The sequence below is a fragment of the Ixodes scapularis genome, unplaced genomic scaffold, assembly GCF_016920785.2.
Source record: "Ixodes scapularis isolate PalLabHiFi unplaced genomic scaffold, ASM1692078v2 PGA_scaffold2__306_contigs__length_199485367, whole genome shotgun sequence".
Taxonomy (NCBI): Eukaryota; Metazoa; Arthropoda; class Arachnida; order Ixodida; family Ixodidae; genus Ixodes; species Ixodes scapularis.
Window position 1 is genome coordinate 114,146,142 of NW_024609857.1, and position 20,717 is coordinate 114,166,858.

A 20,717-nucleotide genomic window follows, 5' to 3' on the forward strand; every position below is an offset into this window, starting at 1 on the left:
TACCTAGAGGGTCACTACGGTAACCTCCGTTCTCTCTACCTTCGTCGCCGTCAAGCGGTTCCGTAACTACAGAGGTGCCAGCGTTAGCCCCCTGACCCACAAGCGTCTTCTGGAAACGTAAGGTTGATACCGGGATGAGGTAAGGCTGGTCTGCGTCTAGGTACCGCTTTCGTCGTTTGCCAGGAGTAGCCATGTCATAAATATTTCGGTCGCCAAACGTAGAATACGAAGGATATCAGTCAAGAAGTCTGCCGGACTTACACACAAGCCCACAAGCACAAGGATTGGCTAGATGTTTGATGACCGCTAAATAAAAAAAAATCCCTCCGCCGCAAAGAACGTCGCGACTCGCGAACACCCAATGATTTGAAGTAGTCTTCCGGAGTTCCGGATTTCAGAGAAAAGAGTCAACTACAGTCACCTCCTTCGTTCAAAAAACGCCACCAAAAGATTTCTGTGAGTGCTGACACGTTTAGGAGAAGGGTGACTGGAGGTTACGGTCACGTGCCTTCCCGAAGAGCGCATTGCATTTGTTTTCTTCCTTCGCGACTCGAATGCGTCCCGTTTATTGTTGTCTTGTTCCGCCTTTCTGAAGCACTACGGCCGTCATTAGTAGAAATAAATATTATTTATTGCTATTACTGTCACACTGCTAACAACTTTTTTTTCCTCATTGCTTTTTTTTTTTATTTTTTTTTTATGTGGGTTGTTTGGCTTTTACACCTGACGTCAGATTCGATTCGTAGCCTCGTCGGCATGGCCGTGTGCCGTGTTCCAAAATTTACTCGACCTTACTCCAGGCCCCAGGATAAGTGCTTGGTACCTTGGCGTTCCCAAACTTACCCGCATTCAGCGCTTTACAACCTGTGTTGTCACGTGACACGACCCGCCTAAGTAATGCGGATTCAAGACATTGAACGCAGCCCATGTTGGCGCGTCGTCTGCTACGCCGTGTATGCGCGGAGGCAGTGTTTCTCGAGCTCATTCGATTTAGGGTGCCTACATGTGCCCGCCGCACCGGAAACATGTAGGCACCCTTGTGACCCTGAGTTGCAGCCTCATAGAGGATAAGAGCGCAAAAGAAGAACAGGACAGGACAGAGCCTGTCCTGTCCTGTTCTTCTACTTGTCCGTATCTTTTTGCGTTCTTGCAGCCCAGCAGTTAATTCTGTTGCAGCCTTCCTGGCTTCGATCTGCCAGCTTTCGGCCAAGGCAGCGGCTACACCCGAATAACACTTAGGCGTTGGGCTCCGTGTAGCAGCGTCCGAGCAACGCCCGAGTCCACGACCGCTCAAACTCCGGCGCTTTACCAAGACAACGCCGCCACACCAAAACGAAAGCCGCAGGCGCAAGGTGCGTTCGAAAAGTACGTAGCGATGGCGGAACGGCGCTGTGTTGTGACGTCGGTGCAGGGACCCCACCCACTCCGTTCGGATAATGCCAATATCTTTTGTGAGTGTGAGTGGCGGTGCGGGCGGGCGTGACTCAGGAGGGGGTGACTGAGAGTTGCTTTCACGTGCCCTTACTGAGAACGATTACATATGTCTTTCGGCACAAACCGAACGCATCACGTTCGCTGGTTCTGCTTCTGTGTCGTGTATCGATCTCTGCTGCTCTGCTTGCTCTTTCTTCAACGTGTTTCGGTGGTTTGTGTTCTTTTTCTAAGATAGGAGGCTGTAGAGTAGATGCACGCATATGTAAAATTTACGGACGGTTGGCAGCTGATATTGCCAACGTCTTTGATCAGAAGCTTCTCGCCCCGAAATGACGAAGACTTCGACGCCACCCGGATATACGAGGCCTACTGGGTCACGTGCTCCTTCTGGTCACGCTCATGCTCACGTGCTCCTTCTGGGCGGTAAGTTTTTTTGTTGTTTTTTTTTCCTAGGGAATGGAGGCATCTTTTGGGGTGCGAGCTTGGTCAGATATGCTTGATCCGCACAACTAAGAGACCCGTTTCGTCACTCGGCTAAGCTACGCCTGTCGGGCCGCGACTGCCAAAAAGAGAAAAAAAAAAAAAGGCTTACCAGAGTTAGAATTTTTATTGTTTTTTTTTGTCCACTCGTATGACAAGTAAAGTTCTCGCGCTCGGTCCTGCCGCGCTCACGCACAGATCATAGCTTTCCTGGTATTTTGCGACATGTCAACTAAACTGATATTTACAAAATTCGGTTCATATTTATTTTATCTTTTTGGAAAAAAGCATGTTTAAAAAATCAGATTTATGTTTAATATATGTATATATATTCCGCAGAGTCTGTGGATGACCTCCTGAAGAAAATGCAGACAAAACGGTACCCCATTCCAAGGATTGTCGGTGGAACAGCAAAGCTCGTAGGACCAGTAGGAAAGGCAAGTTTTGCCTTGCTGTGCCACTTTTCCTTGAACCAATTGTAAAGATTCATTATCCGATAGAGATAATCCAACACATCCACTCGAAAAACAGTTCAAGCCTTAAAAAAAAGCAATCGCATTTTTAGAGTGCTGTTTTACGGCGCTCCAACCAAGTGTTCAAGTGCTGCCCGACAAGTACTGCTATGGAGCGTTCAAGTGCCTTCGTTTAGCGATTAACATCATATTTTAGTGTAGTTCAGCCGAAATTAGCACGCTTACATGATCTCTTTCTTTCCTGATAAACTAACCATAGTTATTTCGGATTTTATTTTCGTGCATTGAAAATGATATCAGAAACCCCCAAAAATGACATATTTAGCTCGCTGTGGCGGTGCAGTGGTTAGCAGGCTGAGCAAGCAATGTGTTTTACTTTATGGAAGTCCAGGTTCAATATTGCATATCACAAGTAGATTTTTATTTTCAAAAGGATTTTTTTATTTTTGTCTCCAACTTCTGCGGCCCTGCATCGCAATACAAAGAATAATATACCTCACTACCGCAACATTGCTTGATCTGCACCTAATGGTAAGATAAAGCAGTGGTAAGCCTCTGATAGGTCATATATTGCAATAGAAGTGTGGTTTGTGTTGGAAAGCGTTCTGACCTTGCCCCTAAATTTCCGCTCATCAGAGCTCTCCGACTGCTAGTGCTTGGAATGTTGACAAAATTTGAATCAGCGAAGTTCAGTCTACAGAGGCAGTGGCCTCTGCAATTCGCAGAATGTGACGGCGCACTGCCCCTGTAAAGACTTTGGGTGCCACTTGAACTATCCTGTGGAGAGCCGTTAGACGGCACTCTAGGCACTGCAAAGAAAGGGGTCAAACTTAACAATTTTATTTATGAATAATTACTATTACACTTTTTTTTAATATTTGCTCATAGTAGCTTGTTGTAGTCAGCATTTTTTTTAACAGTAAAAAACAAATGGCACCTTTTTAATGAAATCAGCTCGGTTTATTATTTTTTGAAGTGGATTATCCTGCGGTCTGCCGGCATAATAACTAGGGGGAAAAAAATACCGGCAGCTGCCCCCTATTGGGTCTCGTATAAAACAAATTATGAAGACTATTTGAAGCTGTAGAGTAGCTCACTGATAAGGTGTCTGTCTCGTACGCAGCAGGACCCTGAGTCAATTGTCAATGAGGGATTATATGATGCTTTTTTTTAGGCATTTGACGATATCTGCAGCATTTCTTTTTTACAATTAACACTGAAAAATCTAATGTTGTCGACGAAACTTCGCTGAGTTAAATGGAATGGGACTGCCTTTCCTGGGGTGAATGGAGGACAGCGATACTTGTACTGCCGGTGGACAGGTGGGCCAATAGTGTTAATATTTTTCTAATGAGCAGCTGCAGACTGTGATACATGCGCCGTTCGAGTGATAAACACGCCGTCCGCTCCCCAGTGATACACGCGCCGTCCGAAACTGGCGGCATTTTTTTTTCCCCGGGCTGTTTTTCATTTACCCCCGGGAAGGGTGCAGTGCTATACCATTTAATTCAGCGAAGTTTCATTTCCAACATTACATTTTTCCTGTGTTAATAAAAAGAAAAGAAAAAAAATGCGGTAAATATTGCAAAAGCCCCCCCCCCCCCCCCCACCAAAAAAAAAAAGTTTGAGAAAAAGAAAAAATAAGCCCACACTGCAATTGAACCAGGGTCCCAATATGTGTGAGATAGACACCTTACCAGTAAGCTACTCCACAGCTTCAAATAGCCGTTTTCTCAATTAGTTTTATATGAGACCCAATAGGGGACAACTGCCGGCATTCTTTTCCCAGGTTATTGTGTCCCCTGCCGGCAGAATATCCACTTCCTTTTTTTTTAGCGATTACAAACCTTACTTCCTTACTGAGCGAGCCTTGATATTTTGTCTGGGGCTGTTAGCGGTTGAGTTGTATAAATTTTAGATTCCTTCTCTTTGCATTCAGAAAGTCCAAGACCTCGGTCACAAGGAGAAGAGAAAACAAAAGGAAATCGGAAAGAAAACAAGGCTGCATGACATTGCCGCTGATTTCAGGAAAAAGCAGAAGGTATGAAATTGCGCCAATATAAGTTGGAAGTGTCTAGAGTTCCTTCCAGATGGAACAATAGTCGCCACTGAAGTTCTGTCTGCACTGAAGGAATGATAGCAAACAGTGTAGAGTTCCGTCGAAGCGGAACTATAAACTGAGCAACGGGGGTACTGCTGCCGCAAAGCGGCGTGTAAGGTGGGTCAGGGGAGTTACATTTTTGTAATGAGCCGCCACATACTGTTGCTGCGAAGCAGCGTAAAGAGGTGGACCGGTTAGGTTGACACGCACGTTTCATCGACACTGAATAAAAAGCCCTACGAAGATCACTTCGGAGACTGGACATTGGCAGTTTAGACGGAACTCTAGCGGTGACTATCGTTTTGTCTGGACGGAATTCTAGCCACAGCCATACAGGTTTAATTATTTAGGCAGTTGATTAAAGTCAGCAAACACACACGTTTTTGCCCAGATCAAGCAGACGGAGACACCCAGCCGCTACCAGAGTGACATGGTACCCATCACTGTCCTCAGGGAAAAAGAGGAAGTTATAAAAGAACTAAAAAAAGAACTGGCCAAAGAAAGGAGCCACAGTCGGCAGCTGGCTCAGGCCCTGGCCACAAAAATTGGTGTGTATGTTTCCCCCTCTCATAGTTAACGAAAACTTTGAAAGGAATATAGTTTTTACTGCTTGCCTTCTGGTTCAATTCAAACTTCATTTTTCAGTAGTTGCCGCAGGAGAGAGTAGAGACACAGCCACTACCTCCGATGAGGGGCTTCCCTTTTATGAGTCACCATTCCTTGAGTGGGGTGAGTTGCTTGGTAATGTTGATAGGCCACTCCATTTTTTCTTACATCCATCTGTGCATCTCCTTCTATTTAGAGAATGCACCCTATCCAATGAAGGATGTTCACTGCGGCCCAGTTTCAGTGCCTTCAACTTCTGGCACAGGCAAGTTTTAACTGCTTTTCTTTATTTTGTTTTTGTTTGCCTTGTTCATTGCTAGCCATGGATGGCTCTGAGGAGTGAGAGAAAGAAATGCTCTGCAAAATGTCAGTCTACTGTAGGATAAGTGAAACACATAGATTGCATTCACGGCAGTTTGCAGCCGTGACAAGCTTTTAGCAAGATCAGAAGACTGATGTTGCTACTCAAATTACACCATATAAGCATCTCTGGGAAACGGAGGCTCCCAGAAAGGCTCCTGCAATCGGCACAATTCTCCCCAAATAAAAAAATGGCAGTTGCGTTCGCCAAGCAGGGTGCCTTTCCAGCAGGTCTCTACTTGAGCATAACCCTCCAGTATGCTCAAAGAAAATATACCATGGTTATTCACATAATTATCATCTTTATTTTGCCCGAAAATGAAGCTGCTTCCTGGGGTGCGTGACAGCTATGTGTGGCAACTTTGAAAGATAAACACAGAAATTAGGTATGGTTTGTGAAAGTTCCTGTTACTACCCTTTATGGTAAGGAAAATGAAGCTAAGATTTTTCTTACTGTGCTGGGTTCCTAAGTAGCGTCAAATCATTAACAAAGAAGATGTGGACTGAAAATGCAACCGAAACTGCATAAATTTGAAGAACCCCTTGCCTGATGTCATGGCTGTTTGCCGAGATCTTGGGTGTATCCAGAATATTATTTCTTTCCCTTTCTGACTCTGCTGATCACGTATCTGTAACATGACAGCCTGCTTCAGCTACCCTAATCACTTGGGCCGGCTCTGTGAAGCACGTGATTAAAAAGTATGCAGAATGTCTAAATACGGAACACGCCCAGTCACTTTCACGGCTTGGTTGTTCCGCGAGGCATGCCATTGAAGCACATGCTCTCATAGTTGTGCATCTCGGCAACGAGCGAACCTTTGCTCTGTGCATGCTTTCCCCTTCACCCGTGCGTCCTCTGCCTTGCATTGTCTGCTTGTTGTCGGCGACTCTGGGCTTTTGCGTGCCGTGTTCTTGGTAATTTTGAGTCAACGTCTTCTTGCCCAAGCCGACTGGGCACTTTGTCTCGTACTGCTTTCTCTCTAACTTCTTGTTGCTTCCTTTGCATATTCCGGATGCAATAAATACACAGGGAAACAAAAATCAATTCTTTTATATACTCAATTTGAGAGTGCATTCAATACTTCGGTGCATTACAAAAAGGAAGTATTTTACAATATTTGCCTGGCCAGATTATTTCTTTTCAATCTTCTAAATTGAAAAGTGGGTCTCACGTCTCTCAAATACTACCCTACAAGGCAGCGATTGATCATTGTGCTCGCCTGTAACACATCTTTCTTTTATGTCTCCAGGATGCCCATCTACACAGCGTGCGTTGCCTGCTAAAGTACTAGTGGATCAAGCTCTGGTACCGCCAGTTGACCAAGTACTGGGTGAGTGCCACAAATACAGAAAATAAACTGACTTGCAGGGTAGGAGAGGGGCAGTGAAGGATTCTACAGTAAGCATCATTGGATATTGATGAATGGCAGGGAGGTTGAGCCTTTTTATTTGGTGCTGGCATTCTAAAATATGGTGCCTTGTCCCACATACTGTCATTGCAAGTTCCTTGTTTTGTCCATTGCCAGCAAACCAAGTGCCAACATGTCCTGCTGAGAGAGTGCAGACTGTGCCGACTCCTCCCGCAGCTCTCTTGCCAGTGGCTGACGTCCCGCCAGTCGGTCAACAACAAGGTGAGTGCACAAATGAAGAAAGGATGACCTGACTTCTAGGGGGGGGGGGGGGGGGGAGGAGGGTAAAGGGTATATCAAAATGCATTTGTGAATACTATAGGAAGACAGTTAACCATTGCACCAAACTACTCCAAGGGGCTAACCTTGCTCCATCCCGCTACATTTTGCCAAAATATGGGTAATCTACACTATGCTTGTACCAAGAAACCAATTTCGGTTGCCTCTCAATACCGAAACTAAACCGAGTACTGTAATTGAGCATGCATGTGTTATATGGCGCAAGCAGATGCCCGACACAAAGCCCCCTGCATCAATTGTCCATCCGGTCTTGCATGGTTTTCCTGCCGTCTCGCGCTCTCGTGGTTTTGTTGGTCTCGTCTCGCCTCTTTTTTTTATAAATATTTTCACGATAGACGCAGGTGTATGCGGACGCTCTGACACTAGCGTGCGTGCTGGGTAGCAGCCATGCCACATGCTGTAAAACAAAACATTTTATTTTTTTGCGGCGGGAGTTATTTTGTGAGCTGGAGCACTCGTTTATCAAAGCAAGGGTCGTGGGAAAACTATATTTTTCTAACTGCCTTTCAGTCACCGCGGCCGTGCGACGTCGGGTGTTGCCGTCCCCACCTCGCTGCAGATATGACAGCTTCTAAAATGAAATTAAGTGCCGACACATGTTCATCAACATTCCTGTCCTTGTTTAAATATCCGTTCCTACTGCTGTGTCAAAGTATTGATTACCTAGGTTTCTGTCGGTGGGCTTTCTTTCGTATAAAATGTACCGCAAAAGAAAGTGGGTGAAGAGAAGTGAGCTAAAGCAAAGAAGGCAAAGTGTGCACGCTGAACCCTCATAGCGCGCTTGTTTGTCGCGAGTTCAGTCGTTGCACAAAACGCTCCGTCTTGACCCTGGCTTGCGAAGTATTGCATCTATGCGCTCAGGTTCTTTTTTTGTGTGTGTGTGTGTGCTTAGCTTGTATTTTGTTTGCCGGCCTGGCAAGCACGTGGCACCTCATTTGCCGGCTTGGCAAGCACGGGCTGCTGGACTGTTCTTTGTCGTATGCTCGACAATTAGATTTTGCATGCAATTTTTGGAATCAGTTGGCGACGGAGTGGAGTGGCATGGTTTCGGTTTCGGATCTTGAGCTCCAGGTGTTGGCAGCTGCGCGGTTCCGTAAACTTTTTGTGGGTCACGGCACTCTTGAAGATCAGATTCCACCCTCTCCTCCACCAAATCACACCTGCTCTGTCCAGTTTGAAGTGTTCAGCAGTGTCATGATTTCCACTATCCTCCGCATAAGAAATAACCGTTTGCTTCAACTTCATCGTGTATAAAATTCTCTTCACACTGATGGTGGAGGATTTCCGCAAACCACAAATGCGCAGTGAACAGAGTATGATTGCGAGACGAACGCCGACAAACACTGCCATCCATTAAGTGATGTTGAAACCAAGCGCTAGCGACCGTTCGCGACTCCGGCGCTCGAGCTTAATGGATAACAAGATGATACCGGCATCGCCGCTCTCAAATTTCTTGCATGGGATGGGGGTGCTTACATTCGCATACAAACTTTTTTTCAGGCGTCTCGTTTGGAAAAGGTGGGGGGGGGGGGGGGGGTGGGGGGGGGTGCTTAGAATCGCGAAAATATGGTATTTGGTAAATATGGTAAACCTTCAGTTGAGAGTGCTTCATCTATGTCAAATTCGTCCTTATTTATTTTGTGCTTTCCTACTAACAGTATAGTTCAACCCATTTTTTGTCAAAAAAGGAATGGGCATTTCCTTGGTATATTACGATACATATAAAAGTAAGCGCTTGTTAATTATATATCTTATTACTTGAATGGGTGCTCTAATGCAATTGGGGACAATACATAGTGTACTCGGTTATCAAGTGTATCCCACGGTAATGCTGTTCCGTCTTACTTAAGATAACATCTGTGTTACAGGACTTCAGCTGCCAGTGCCTGTTTTGGACAGGGAAGATCCCACACCACCGGCTTTTTCTGAGGAAGATGGCATGGTAGGCAACCACATTGTTCTATTGTTAGCATTTTGTGTTGCATCATTGTAAACTTTTTTATGCCTTTAGAAGCTTCTTGCTGTTACAAAGTACTAAGTTAATGCTATAAAATATTCTCATTCACAGTCACGTTTGAAAGTAAACTGAATGCTCATCAATTGGAGTCGCTGCAAGTGGGTTCACTAGTCACACTGGTCGAGAGTGTTAAGAGCCGTTCACACATTTGCAACCGAGTACGACCGAGAGAGACCAGACCGGTCTTTAATCCTCTTGCGACATCTTAGGACCAGCTCCGCTGTAGCGTATCCTGTTCTAAGACGTCTTACTGGGTCTTACTCGGTCGCAAGAGTGTGAACGGGCCTTTAGGAGTCTCGGGAGGACTAGTGGCATCCGAGAAGAGTGTGTTTACTACGAAATCTGGATTTCGGCTATTCGAACCTGCTGTTGTGTGTACAGTGAAGTCTAGCGGTCTGGTTTGGTGCATATGTGACGTCGGTACGCTCGACTGAATGAGCCTGTTGTGGACCGACAACTCTCCGAAGACAAGCTTCATGGGGATTCACTCCTGCCGTTGGCGTACCACTGTCAACATTGAGAAGGAATTTTTTTTTTTTTTTTAATTTTAGTTTGCCAATATTTTTTTTAAATATTGTGATTTTCGGGAAAATTTTGGTTTATCTTGGTTCCTATGTTTTGTGAGGTCAGTTTTAGTGAAACTTCAATCTTGATCAAGATTTATTGCAAGGCTCCATTAATGCATTCACAATATATATGGAGGAAACAATGAGAAGCTGCAGTGGATAGGTTAAGCATGCCGAAAAAGCTTAAATATAAAAAATATGCTGTACGCGGCAAAGTGCTCAGGTGGCTAAGTTGTCATTATCCAGAATCCCAGAATGACCGAACCGAGCGTGAGCAGATGATGTGCGGGCAAGGAGGGAAGCACGCACAAAACCTTTGAAAGTCGTTAGACTTTCATGACTAAGCGAATGATTTTTCATTGCAGGTACACCTCGGTGGCAAGATAAAGCTTTCGAAGCTAAAGATTGATGATTTAGTAGACAGACTCCCTCCCAAACGATATGTGAAAGATTTGTGCAGGTGTATTTATACTCACGAAGAGATGTGCGCGAGAAGTGTGACCGGTGCCCCCTGCCGGAGTCAGTTGAAGGATGGGGCAAAGGGGAAGCTGCCGGTAACCCCAATGAAACTGCTGGCCCTTGCAAGTAAGTGAGAAAGCTTGTCCTTGAACAGCTCATGCAAAGGCGACTGAAGATGCTCCGCAAGATTTGAAATTTGTTTAAAATATTTTTTTGAAATAATTAAGTACAAGCATGACACTGCTAATGCAAGCAACAGATTACCATATTTTAATTTTTTTTCCTAGGAATTGGGGCTTTGTCCATCATTCTGCTAACGCAAAAAAAGAAAAAAGGATTGCCATAATTTTTTTTAATGAATTTGTGATTTGTGATTGTCATACTGGCATGGTAAAAGGAGCTAATTTGGAGAACTAACCTAAGTGGTAAAGTTTTCTGCCCATCATTCTGCTTTTAACGTAATGGAAAAAGCTGCTGATTCGGTGTTCTCGCTAACAGGGTCATGCAATGTAGTGCATGCACGGTAGTAGATGATTTACAGAAATGGAAGGATTATTTCCATGTCTTGATTATTACGGTATCTCTACTTCCTGGAGATTTCTTATAATTTTAAGTTTATACCATTTTTGGTATCCTTTTGAGTTACTTTGCAATTTAAGCGAGTTCAATGAAATACAGTAGAATTGGTTGACGAGATTTTTTAGGGAAAAGTGACAGCCAATTAAGCGTTGGGAGGCTTATAAATGAGAGGAAGCAATTATGACTGCAGCTGGTTTCAGATAGAATTTCACAGCCTTGGTGAAGTTTATGGTTATTGCAATATTTGCCGAGTGTTTGTTTTTCAGAAATGTTATTTAAAGTTAGCAATTAATTTTCAGTTGCAACTTACACATGGCAGCTTTTAATAGTGAGCAAAACTTTAGAGACCATTGAGCTGACCCAGATGTTGACCCCCGTCAAGTACTGCTCCTGGCACATGAGTGCAGAGTAGTGAAGCTCCACATGCATGCTAGTATGAGGGGAACTGTACACTGTGCTTCTGCTTGGTTAAAAAGTTGGGATCACAAGAAAAGTTAAACCAGTAATAGGATGGGAAAGCAAGCAAAACTGAGCGCAGCAGTAAAAAGCTTGCATCGAGCGTCATGGCATAGTCAGTGCAAAGAGGTGAGAAAAGGGGCAGCAGAGCAGAATAAGGGGCAGCAATGATCCAACACATCAAATCGACCGCATAATATTGTACATTTTACTTTAGGGAAAGCAAACAGATTAAATAGAAATTGATACACCTATCACTACGGGAGTTTGGGATCAGTGTTAATTAACATAAAACTGAAACAATGTGTCAATCACTTCCACTATTGCACTTGTGCGATAGGGGAGGGAAGCAGGTAGTGTTTTGACATTGGCCTTTTCACCGACCTCTCTGAAATTTTATTATGTTATGACCTCACCCACAGCTCACTGTCCTTGCCCTTTTGTTTGTATAAGTTATATTTCTGTCGCTCTTGGATCATACTTCCTGAAAAGTAAAACACAAAGTTCTTAATAATTTTGGTAGTTTGAAACACTTGTATGCAGAAAAACTGTACGGTGAACGTGACATACGCACTGTCTTCAGAAACGTTTGATGAGCCAACAAGAGGAAATCTTGGAGCTTACTTTATTTGACTAAAGCACCTCAAAAAGCAGGTGAAAGGGATGGACAGGACCAAGCGCTAACTTATAACAACACAAACATGTTCAATTGTAAGGTAGCACTCCGTGCTGTCCATCCTTCTCTTGTGTCCACGCTTTTTAGGCGCTTTTCCATTCAAATCATGCACTAATTAACTAGCCCACCTAGCCATTTTATTGCTTGTTTTATTGCCCATCTAACACACATCTATTTAAAATTTCCCCAGATGGTCTCATGTACTACGAGGGAGCCAAACCCACCGAAGCTCGGCACACGGGCCCCGAACTTCAGAAGATTGTGCGGGAGGTTTTAAAGGAGTTCCTGCCCGACAACGCAAGACAAGGCACAAGAAGGAGGGAACCACCGGCACCCAAAGAATAAATGTGCATGCTTGGGTGAAACAGCACACAAGATTTACACCCAAGCCTCCATCCTCTCAATAAATGTTCCTCGAGGCATTTAGGCATAACTTGTTTACCTGTGTATTTATTTCAGCTGGTTGAATGGCTAAACTGGTTTGTTCAGCCAATTCCCTCAGCATGACAAATCATTGAACCATCTGGTCATGCTAGGTGATCTACCCAGTGTGACCAGATCACCCACCATGACCAGATCAACCAGCATGACCAGCATGCCAAGCTGGGACCAGCTTGCCAAGCTGGGACCAGCTTGCCAAGCTGGTCCCAGCATGACCAGATTAACCACCATGCCAAGCTGGGCATGCTGGGGCAATAACCCAGCTTGAAGCTGGGACCAGCTTAACCAGCTTAAGCTGGTTTTTTCAATAGGGCAGCAGCCCCTATTTTCCTTAAGTGTAACGGAGTGTCTAACGTCACGTCCGACGGAACCCGAAATAAAAATTAAAGTTACGCCCAACGTAACTGTCAAGCATTCGAGTTGCGTCCGACGTAACCCAAAATAATAATTAAAGTTACCGTATTTACTCGAAAATAGGTCGAACCCTATTTATTGGATCCACCAAGAACAAAAAAAAACAAAAACAAATTCAAATATAGGTCGACCTTTTTTTTTATTTTTAAGAACAGGGGAAATTTTGGGCAAAAGAAAGAAAAAAAACGTTTATTTACATCACTCTCAGCTAAATCACGGGGCGATGCCAAAAACTTCATCACCGTCAGAACTTCTGGACATGTTATCATTGTCCCAAGCTTCGTCAGCTGGGTAGACATCCTCGCAAATTCGCAGCAATACTTCACTGACACCGTTGTAAAATGACGACAGGAAAGGAAAGAAGGTGCGAAGCGACGGAAGACAAACTACAAAGACGCAAGCAAAGCCGCCGTGTCGCCATGAGCAACACGCGAGCCGAGCCGCCTCAAGCAACTAACAAAAATAACATTTTTTTTTTTTTTTTTTGTGCGCGTTTGCGAGGATGGAGGGTAAAGTGCACGGCGCATCGCGTTCCTCTCCTTACCCGTTGCCCAGCAAGGGGAACGCTAGAGGCGCGATGTCGAAATCCGACGCCCGACCGGCCACCGCGGGCGGCGAGCCATTTCGGCAACCAAAAGCTTTTTGAAACAAGAAGCGGCGCGGCTCTACGGCAACGCCGGCTCGGTGACTCGATAGCTTCATGCCTCCGGTAGGGTCGCAAAATTTGGTCGCGAATGTAGGTGCCGAAATTCTTTAGTCCCAATTTCCGAGAAAAAAAAAGAAAAAAAAAAAAAAAAGGTTGATTTATATTGAATAAACACGGCAGTCAGCCGCGCGGCGAGACACACATTATGAAAGCGATTGGTGCGAGCGACCAAGGCATTGAGCGACGTTTTCTAGAAGCCCAAGAACCGAGCGGCGCAAGCAGCGAGAGTGATTAATCTTCGGCGCTCGGCGCCGGCTCTCGTAGCTTCTCGCCGTCGCTCGTCTCGTTGATCGCTATATTGCTAACATGCCGTTCAGAAAGGCGATCTAAGTGCTTACCATTGCATTGGGACCAGCCTCGCATACAACCGTAACCAGTCTTTTTTTTTTTAGCCGCCCAGGTAGAAGTTAACATCGGACATACACCGTTTTCAAGCATGGCTCCTCGTTCATTGCTCGATTTACATTTTCGGCAGATGACCGCAATGAAGCACAATTATTCTAGTTCAAAATCGTCACGAACACTTGGCACGCATGCTTATACTGTAGCGCACCTAACGTAATTTAAAAGTAGAACGAAAACGGGACGAGATTCGCTTACCGCTTCACGGATCCTAGGCCTTCGGATCCTAGGCCTAACGGCCGTACTTGGAAGTCGCCTGCGGTCCGGCGATCGGACGAGTCGAGCCGGCCTGACGCAGGCTGACCACGCCTGGTTGAACTATGAGAGGCGCCGTCCAGTTGAGAGCCAGAGACGCAGTAGAAACGGACCGCAAAACATCTGTCCCGTAACCGTAAACGAGCCAACGACCCCCACCACCGCTCTATCTTCGCCATCTCCGCGACGACCGGAAGTGGAAGCCGCGAAGTTAGAAAAGCCGCGGCAGCGGAAGCCACTGGGCGGAAGCTTTAAGTTTCGGTTTCGCTTTTCTCCAACTCAGGCTACGGTCGCTACGGTTTCGGGCTGGTGGGTTTGTCGGGTTTGTGGCTGGTTGCGACGACGCGAGGGGCCACGAAAAGACGCCAAGTTGGCCGAGTACGAGTCACGGCCCACGATACGAGCAACGGGCCGTTTGCCGCTGTCGACCGGTGATGAGGTATCCGCGGCTTGGTGTCACGATCGGTTTGTTGCCGTGCACGTTGACTCAAAGCTCGAAGCTATGCAGTTCCGTTCCGGCACCAGCCGCACCACGTTTTCCGGTGCATCGCACGTGGAGGCCTTTCGACGCATTCAGTGAACGTAAAGATCGTGCCCGCTGTCTTCGGTGCTGTGGAAGAAGTTGGGAGACGGAAGGCGTTTAGGACTCCAGGCCGGCCCGCCGGTTCACTCTGAACGAGAGGCGACGTGTGTGTGCACGCTTTGAGGAAGCCTCCGCGTTTCGCCGCGCTAGACCTCGCCGATCGCGACCAGACCAACCGGACCCCGAGTCCGAGAGGCTCTTGCGGAGCCAGGAACTGCACCGAGGTAGGAGCTGCTCGTTCTGCGCTACCATGCAGTGCTCTACAGTGCTCGGAGCTCTCGGTGTCATTCGTGCTTGCACCGAAGCCTTTCTGACCCCTTCGGACGCGCAAGTCGTACTTCGCAAAGGTTTGGACGGGGCCGCCCTCACCGAGCAGCTCCGCTATATTCCGCTTACTTATGGTCGCAATAAAAGCTTGCGTTCTCGGAAAAAAAATTGCGGGACCGCTCTCCGCGCCGCCGACGAGGTTGGCCGCCGCCATGTTCTCAGCTGTTCACTCGCTCCCGCAGCGAGCGCCTTCCGATAATCCTCCCCGTTCCAAAATGCGATGCGCTTTGCGCATTATGCCGTTTACATGACCGCATATTGAATGCGGCAACTGGATTCAATGCGACTAAGTCGCATTCGTGTAAACGTGGCTATGTTCTTTTTCGACATGTATGGTGTATGTAACGATAGCGGTGGTGAACGATGGACGTTTTTGTTGGAAGATGGCGGTCGTTTTTCTGCATGTATGATTTGGTTATACCGGTGGTCCTGTGGAATAAGCGTTTCGTTGGAAAGACGGCAGTCGCCTACGTCATCGGACGCAAAATCATACCAGCCACACCGAATCATATCGGCAAGCAAAGTGGCTGCCAGTATAGACAGACCCGGAGCCACAGCGGTGCCAGTATCTCCAGTTATGCAGAACGACAAACCAAACTAGCTGCATACGTAACACAAAGAAATTATGGTGGTGTCATACCAGAGCTGTACAAGCAGCAGGTTTGTTACTTGTACGTTTTTCCAATAGGGCAATGTTACTCATTTCTGGAACTACATTCTGTTATCACTTCGGCCGAGTCACCGAAGCATGACTTACTGTTATCCGCCTTTTGTTTGTTTTATTAACTGCGTTGCCATTGGTCCGTGGAGCGCTATATATAGTTCCACGCGGGCCCGAAATAAACCGTTCATACCCTGGTAGCCGGCCTGCCTGTTTGGTCCTCGCGGTTCTGTCATACTGCGAGATGTCAAAGTGACAACAGTGACGACGAGGCGCCGAACTCCGCCGGGCAGGAGGCAAGGGCTGCTCAAGATCCGAGACGGGGGCAATGGCGACGCCGACCAGCTTTCAAGTGCCTGCCTTCGACGACAGCAGAGATAAGTGGGACTCCTACATCGTACGCGTTGAAGCATACTTCGAGGGAAATGCTATTGCCAGTGGAAAGACCAAGAGAGCGCTGCTAGTTTCGGCACTCGGCACGCATACGATAGAAGTCTTAAGTGGTAGCTGTGCCCCGCGAAAGGTGAACGAGTTATCGTATGAAGAAGCTGTGGAATTCCTAGAGCAGCACTACGCGCCTAAGCGCAATGAAATAGCCGAGAGCTATAAATTTTTCAACCGCGTGCAACAACCAACTGAGAGCGTACGAGAGTTCGTTGTGCAGATCCGCAAAATTGCGGAAAACTGCAACTTTGGCATGAGCCTTGACCGGATGCTACGGGATCGAATTGTGTGCGGTGTGAGAAGTAGAGACGTCCAGCGAAGGTTGCTGTCACGGCGGGACCTTACGTTGAATGAGGCGGAAGAAGTAGCAGCCGCAGCGGAAGCAGCTGATTCCGAAGTAGAACAAATGCAAAGGCCAGAAACGAAGGAAGGGGCCATACACAAAATGGTGAAACAGCCGTCAAGAAATGTGTACGGGCGGGAGAAGCACCTTTCGGTAGCAGCGTGTGGGCGCTGTGGAAGTTCCTCACACACCGGGGAAAACTGCGGCCACAAAACGAAAACGTGTTTTCGCTGTGGAAAGCAAGGGCACCTAGCCAGAAAGTGTCGAGCTACGGGGTATCGGGAGCGAAGCGGGAAACCTGATAAGGAACAGATGTCGTCGTTGTTGGCGGACGCGTCAGCAGAAGATGATGACTTGTGCATTTCGTCGGTGTACGCAATCAAGTCGCAAGCTGCAACGGTCGGTTTGGTTCAACCAGTCAGGAAGAAGCTTTGCTGGGGAGGCATTGACGTCAGCATGGAAATAGACACTGGCTCTCCTGTCTGCGTCATTCCTCGGAACGTGTATCTTCAGTGCCGAAACCGCTGGCCTAGCCTTGCAAAAAGTGAACTGAGACTGAATTGTTATCTCGGGAAATTGCCCATCTTAGGAGAGCTGCATCTGGACGTTGCTTTCCAGGGCCGCACGGTTCCTGCAAACCTGGTGGTGTTGGATTGCCTTGGACCCAGCCTTTGTGGCCGGGATGTAATCAACAAGTTGAACTTGCTTGGCGCAGAAGTGGCCTCTGTTTCCGCTCACCGAGACCACCAGGATTTGGAATCCCTGCTGAGCGACTTCCAGGACCTGTTCGAGCCCGGTCTAGGAGCCATCGAGGGGCCCCCCGTACATCTCTACCTGAAGGAAGGAGCTCGCCCGAAATTCATGAAGGCAAGACCCGTTCCTTACGCTCTGAGAGATAAGGTCTCTGAGGAGTTAGACCGTCTTGTTCAAACTGGAGTTTTGTCTCCAATAACGCATTCAGAATGGGCGGCGCCGATCGTTCCTGTGCGGAAAAGTGATGGATCCGTTAGAATTTGCGGAGATTTTAAGTTGACTGTGAATGCTGCCTGTGCTACTGAACAGTACCCTCTGCCCAGCATAGCAGACATTTTTGCGTCGATGCGTGGTGGGGCAGTGTACAGTACGTTAGATCTGCGAGACGCGTATAACCAGGTACCGTTAGACAAAGATTCCAAAAAACTGGCGGTGATTAATACACATCGCGGGCTCTTCCAGTACAACCGGTTGCCGTTCGGGGTTGCATCGGCTCCGGCCATTTTTCAGAGAAAAATGGAAACCATGCTGGCCGGCCTGCCAGGAGTGCAGGTGTACTTGGATGACGTGTTGGTGGCTGAGCAGCCGGGAACTGAAAATCTAAGGGCAGTGCTGCAACGATTTCAAGACATGGGTGTGCGGCTGCGGCAGTCGAAGTGTACGTTTAGGAAAAGTGAAATTTGCTACTTGGGCCACAGAGTGGACCAGGAAGGGCTTCACCCCATCGAGAAGAATCTGGACGCCATCCGACAGGCCCCAAGCCCTACGAACGTCAGCGAGCTCCGGGCCTTTATTGGATTGTTGACGTATTATCATCGGTTTTTGCCAAATATGTCTACCCTGCTGGCACCGCTTTACGAGCTCTTAGAAAAAAATAAAGTATGGCAATGGGGACCGAGACAACGAGACTCCGTGGAAAAGGCCAAGACAGTATTGCTAAAATCTCCCGTGTTGACCTTTTTTGATCCAAGTAAACCACTCCGTCTGGAATGCGATGCCTCGCCAACAGGAGTAGGAGCTGTACTGTCGCACCGATTGGGGTCTGTCGACCGACCAATCGCCTTCCGTTCCCGAAGCCTGACATCAGCAGAAAAAAATTATTCCCAAATAGAGAAAGAGGCACTCGCCTTGGTGTTCGCCGTGACCAAGTTCAGGGATTACTTGCTAGGTCGACAGTTCGTTCTCGTCACCGACCACCAACCCCTGGTGGGTCTGCTGAGAGAGGACCGGCCGATACCTCTGCTGGCATCGGGAAGAATTCAAAGGTGGGCCCTTCTACTCAGCGACTTCCAGTACAAAATCGAATTTCGCCCCGGGAAACTCAACGCGAACGCGGACGCCCTCAGCCGATTGCCCCTTCCACAGACCGAGGAGAGCCGAGAGGAGGAGCTGCCAGAGTACGTGTTCGCGATACAGTGCATGGATGAAGCGTTCCTGCCGGCACGGCAGCTAAAAGAGCTCAGTGCCGAGGACAGAACACTGACTACAGTAAAAAGCTTCGTAATGCGTGGCTGGCCGAAAATTCTAACCAAAGAACAGCATGAGCTGCATCCTTACTTTTGCAGAAGGCAGGAGTTGACTGTCGTCCAGGACCTGCTCTACTGGGGACAGCGAGTCGTCATTCCAGGGGCAGCCCAGAAAGAGATGCTCAATCTACTCCACGAGGCTCACCAGGGGGCGACGGCCATGAAAAGGGTAGCCCGGACGTTGTTTTGGTGGCCCGGATTGGACGGTGAGGTAGAACGACTGGCTCGTCTTTGTCACAACTGCACACAGGCTGCTCCTATGCCTCCAGCAAGCACGCCTGTTAACTGGCCAGAAACGGGAGAAAATTGGGCGCGCTTGCACATTGATTTCGCTGGGCCAATTGAAAACAAAATGCTGCTGGTGGTAGTGGATTCACACACTAAGTGGATCGAAGTATGCGTAATGCGCTCGGCCACCACTGAAGCCACCATAAGGGAGCTCAGAGAGATGTTCAGCCGATTCGGCTTACCACGTGCGATTGTGTCAGACAAAGGGACTCAGTTTACTAGTCAGCAGTTTGGCGAGTTCCTGGAACGAAATCACGTGGAGCATTTAAAAACCGCCCCGTATCACCCACAATCTAATGGATTGGCAGAGCGGGCGGTCAGAACGGTAAAAGAGTCCCTAGCCAAGTTGTCAACCGGGGATTTGGAATCCCTGCTGAGCGACTTCCAGGACCTGTTCGAGCCCGGTCTAGGAGCCATCGAGGGGCCCCCCCGTACATCTCTACCTGAAGGAAGGAGCTCGCCCGAAATTCATGAAGGCAAGACCCGTTCCTTACGCTCTGAGAGATAAGGTCTCTGAGGAGTTAGACCGTCTTGTTCAAACTGGAGTTTTGTCTCCAATAACGCATTCAGAATGGGCGGCGCCGATCGCTGAGTAGAAGGGCCCACCTTTGAATTCTTCCCGATGCCAGCAGAGGTATCGGCCGGTCCTCTCTCAGCAGACCCACCAGGGGTTGGTGGTCGGTGACGAGAACGAACTGTCGACCTAGCAAGTAATCCCTGAACTTGGTCACGGCGAACACCAAGGCGAGTGCCTCTTTCTCTATTTGGGAATAATTTTTTTCTGCTGATGTCAGGCTTCGGGAACGGAAGGCGATTGGTCGGTCGACAGACCCCAATCGGTGCGACAGTACAGCTCCTACTCCTGTTGGCGAGGCATCGCATTCCAGACGGAGTGGTTTACTTGGATCAAAAAAGGTCAACACGGGAGATTTTAGCAATACTGTCTTGGCCTTTTCCACGGAGTCTCGTTGTCTCGGTCCCCATTGCCATACTTTATTTTTTTCTAAGAGCTCGTAAAGCGGTGCCAGCAGGGTAGACATATTTGGCAAAAACCGATGATAATACGTCAACAATCCAATAAAGGCCCGGAGCTCGCTGACGTTCGTAGGGCTTGGGGCCTGTCGGATGGCGTCCAGATTCTTCTCGATGGGGTGAAGCCCTTCCTGGTCCACTCTGTGGCCCAAGTAGCAAATTTCACTTTTCCTAAACGTACACTTCGACTGCCGCAGCCGCACACCCATGTCTTGAAATCGTTGCAGCACTGCCCTTAGATTTTCAGTTCCCGGCTGCTCAGCCACCAACACGTCATCCAAGTACACCTGCACTCCTGGCAGGCCGGCCAGCATGGTTTCCATTTTTCTCTGAAAAATGGCCGGAGCCGATGCAACCCCGAACGGCAACCGGTTGTACTGGAAGAGCCCGCGATGTGTATTAATCACCGCCAGTTTTTTGGAATCTTTGTCTAACGGTACCTGGTTATACGCGTCTCGCAGATCTAACGTACTGTACACTGCCCCACCACGCATCGACGCAAAAATGTCTGCTATGCTGGGCAGAGGGTACTGTTCAGTAGCACAGGCAGCATTCACAGTCAACTTAAAATCTCCGCAAATTCTAACGGATCCATCACTTTTCCGCACAGGAACGATCGGCGCCGC

The 20,717-nt window shown here is 47.7% G+C and overlaps 1 protein-coding gene across 1 annotated transcript; it reads left to right on the forward strand.

Annotated features, from left to right (window-relative positions):
• Window positions 1–1,763: 1,763 nt before the first annotated feature.
• LOC115317576 lies at window positions 1,764–12,349 on the forward strand. The gene is made up of 11 exons (XM_040206389.1): window positions 1,764–1,857; window positions 2,254–2,351; window positions 4,327–4,428; window positions 4,880–5,036; window positions 5,134–5,217; window positions 5,291–5,359; window positions 6,705–6,785; window positions 6,981–7,085; window positions 9,032–9,105; window positions 10,112–10,331; window positions 12,107–12,349. The coding sequence occupies exons 1-11, from the start codon at window positions 1,764–1,766 to the stop codon at window positions 12,259–12,261; spliced, it is 1,239 nt and encodes a 412-aa protein (XP_040062323.1). The 3' UTR covers window positions 12,262–12,349.
• Window positions 12,350–20,717: the final 8,368 nt, after the last annotated feature.

What these genes read in the sequence shown, in the direction of transcription:
- LOC115317576 (XM_040206389.1), top strand. Translation starts at nt 1,764, where the DNA reads ATGACGAAGACTTCGACGCCACCCGGATATACGAGGCCTACTGGGTCA. An exon ending in TCGTAGGACCAGTAGGAAAG is followed by an intron (nt 2,352 to 4,326) that starts GCAAGTTTTGCC and finishes CTTTGCATTCAG; the next exon opens with AAAGTCCAAGACCTCGGTCA. An exon ending in GCCAGTCGGTCAACAACAAG is followed by an intron (nt 7,086 to 9,031) that starts GTGAGTGCACAA and finishes TCTGTGTTACAG; the next exon opens with GACTTCAGCTGCCAGTGCCT.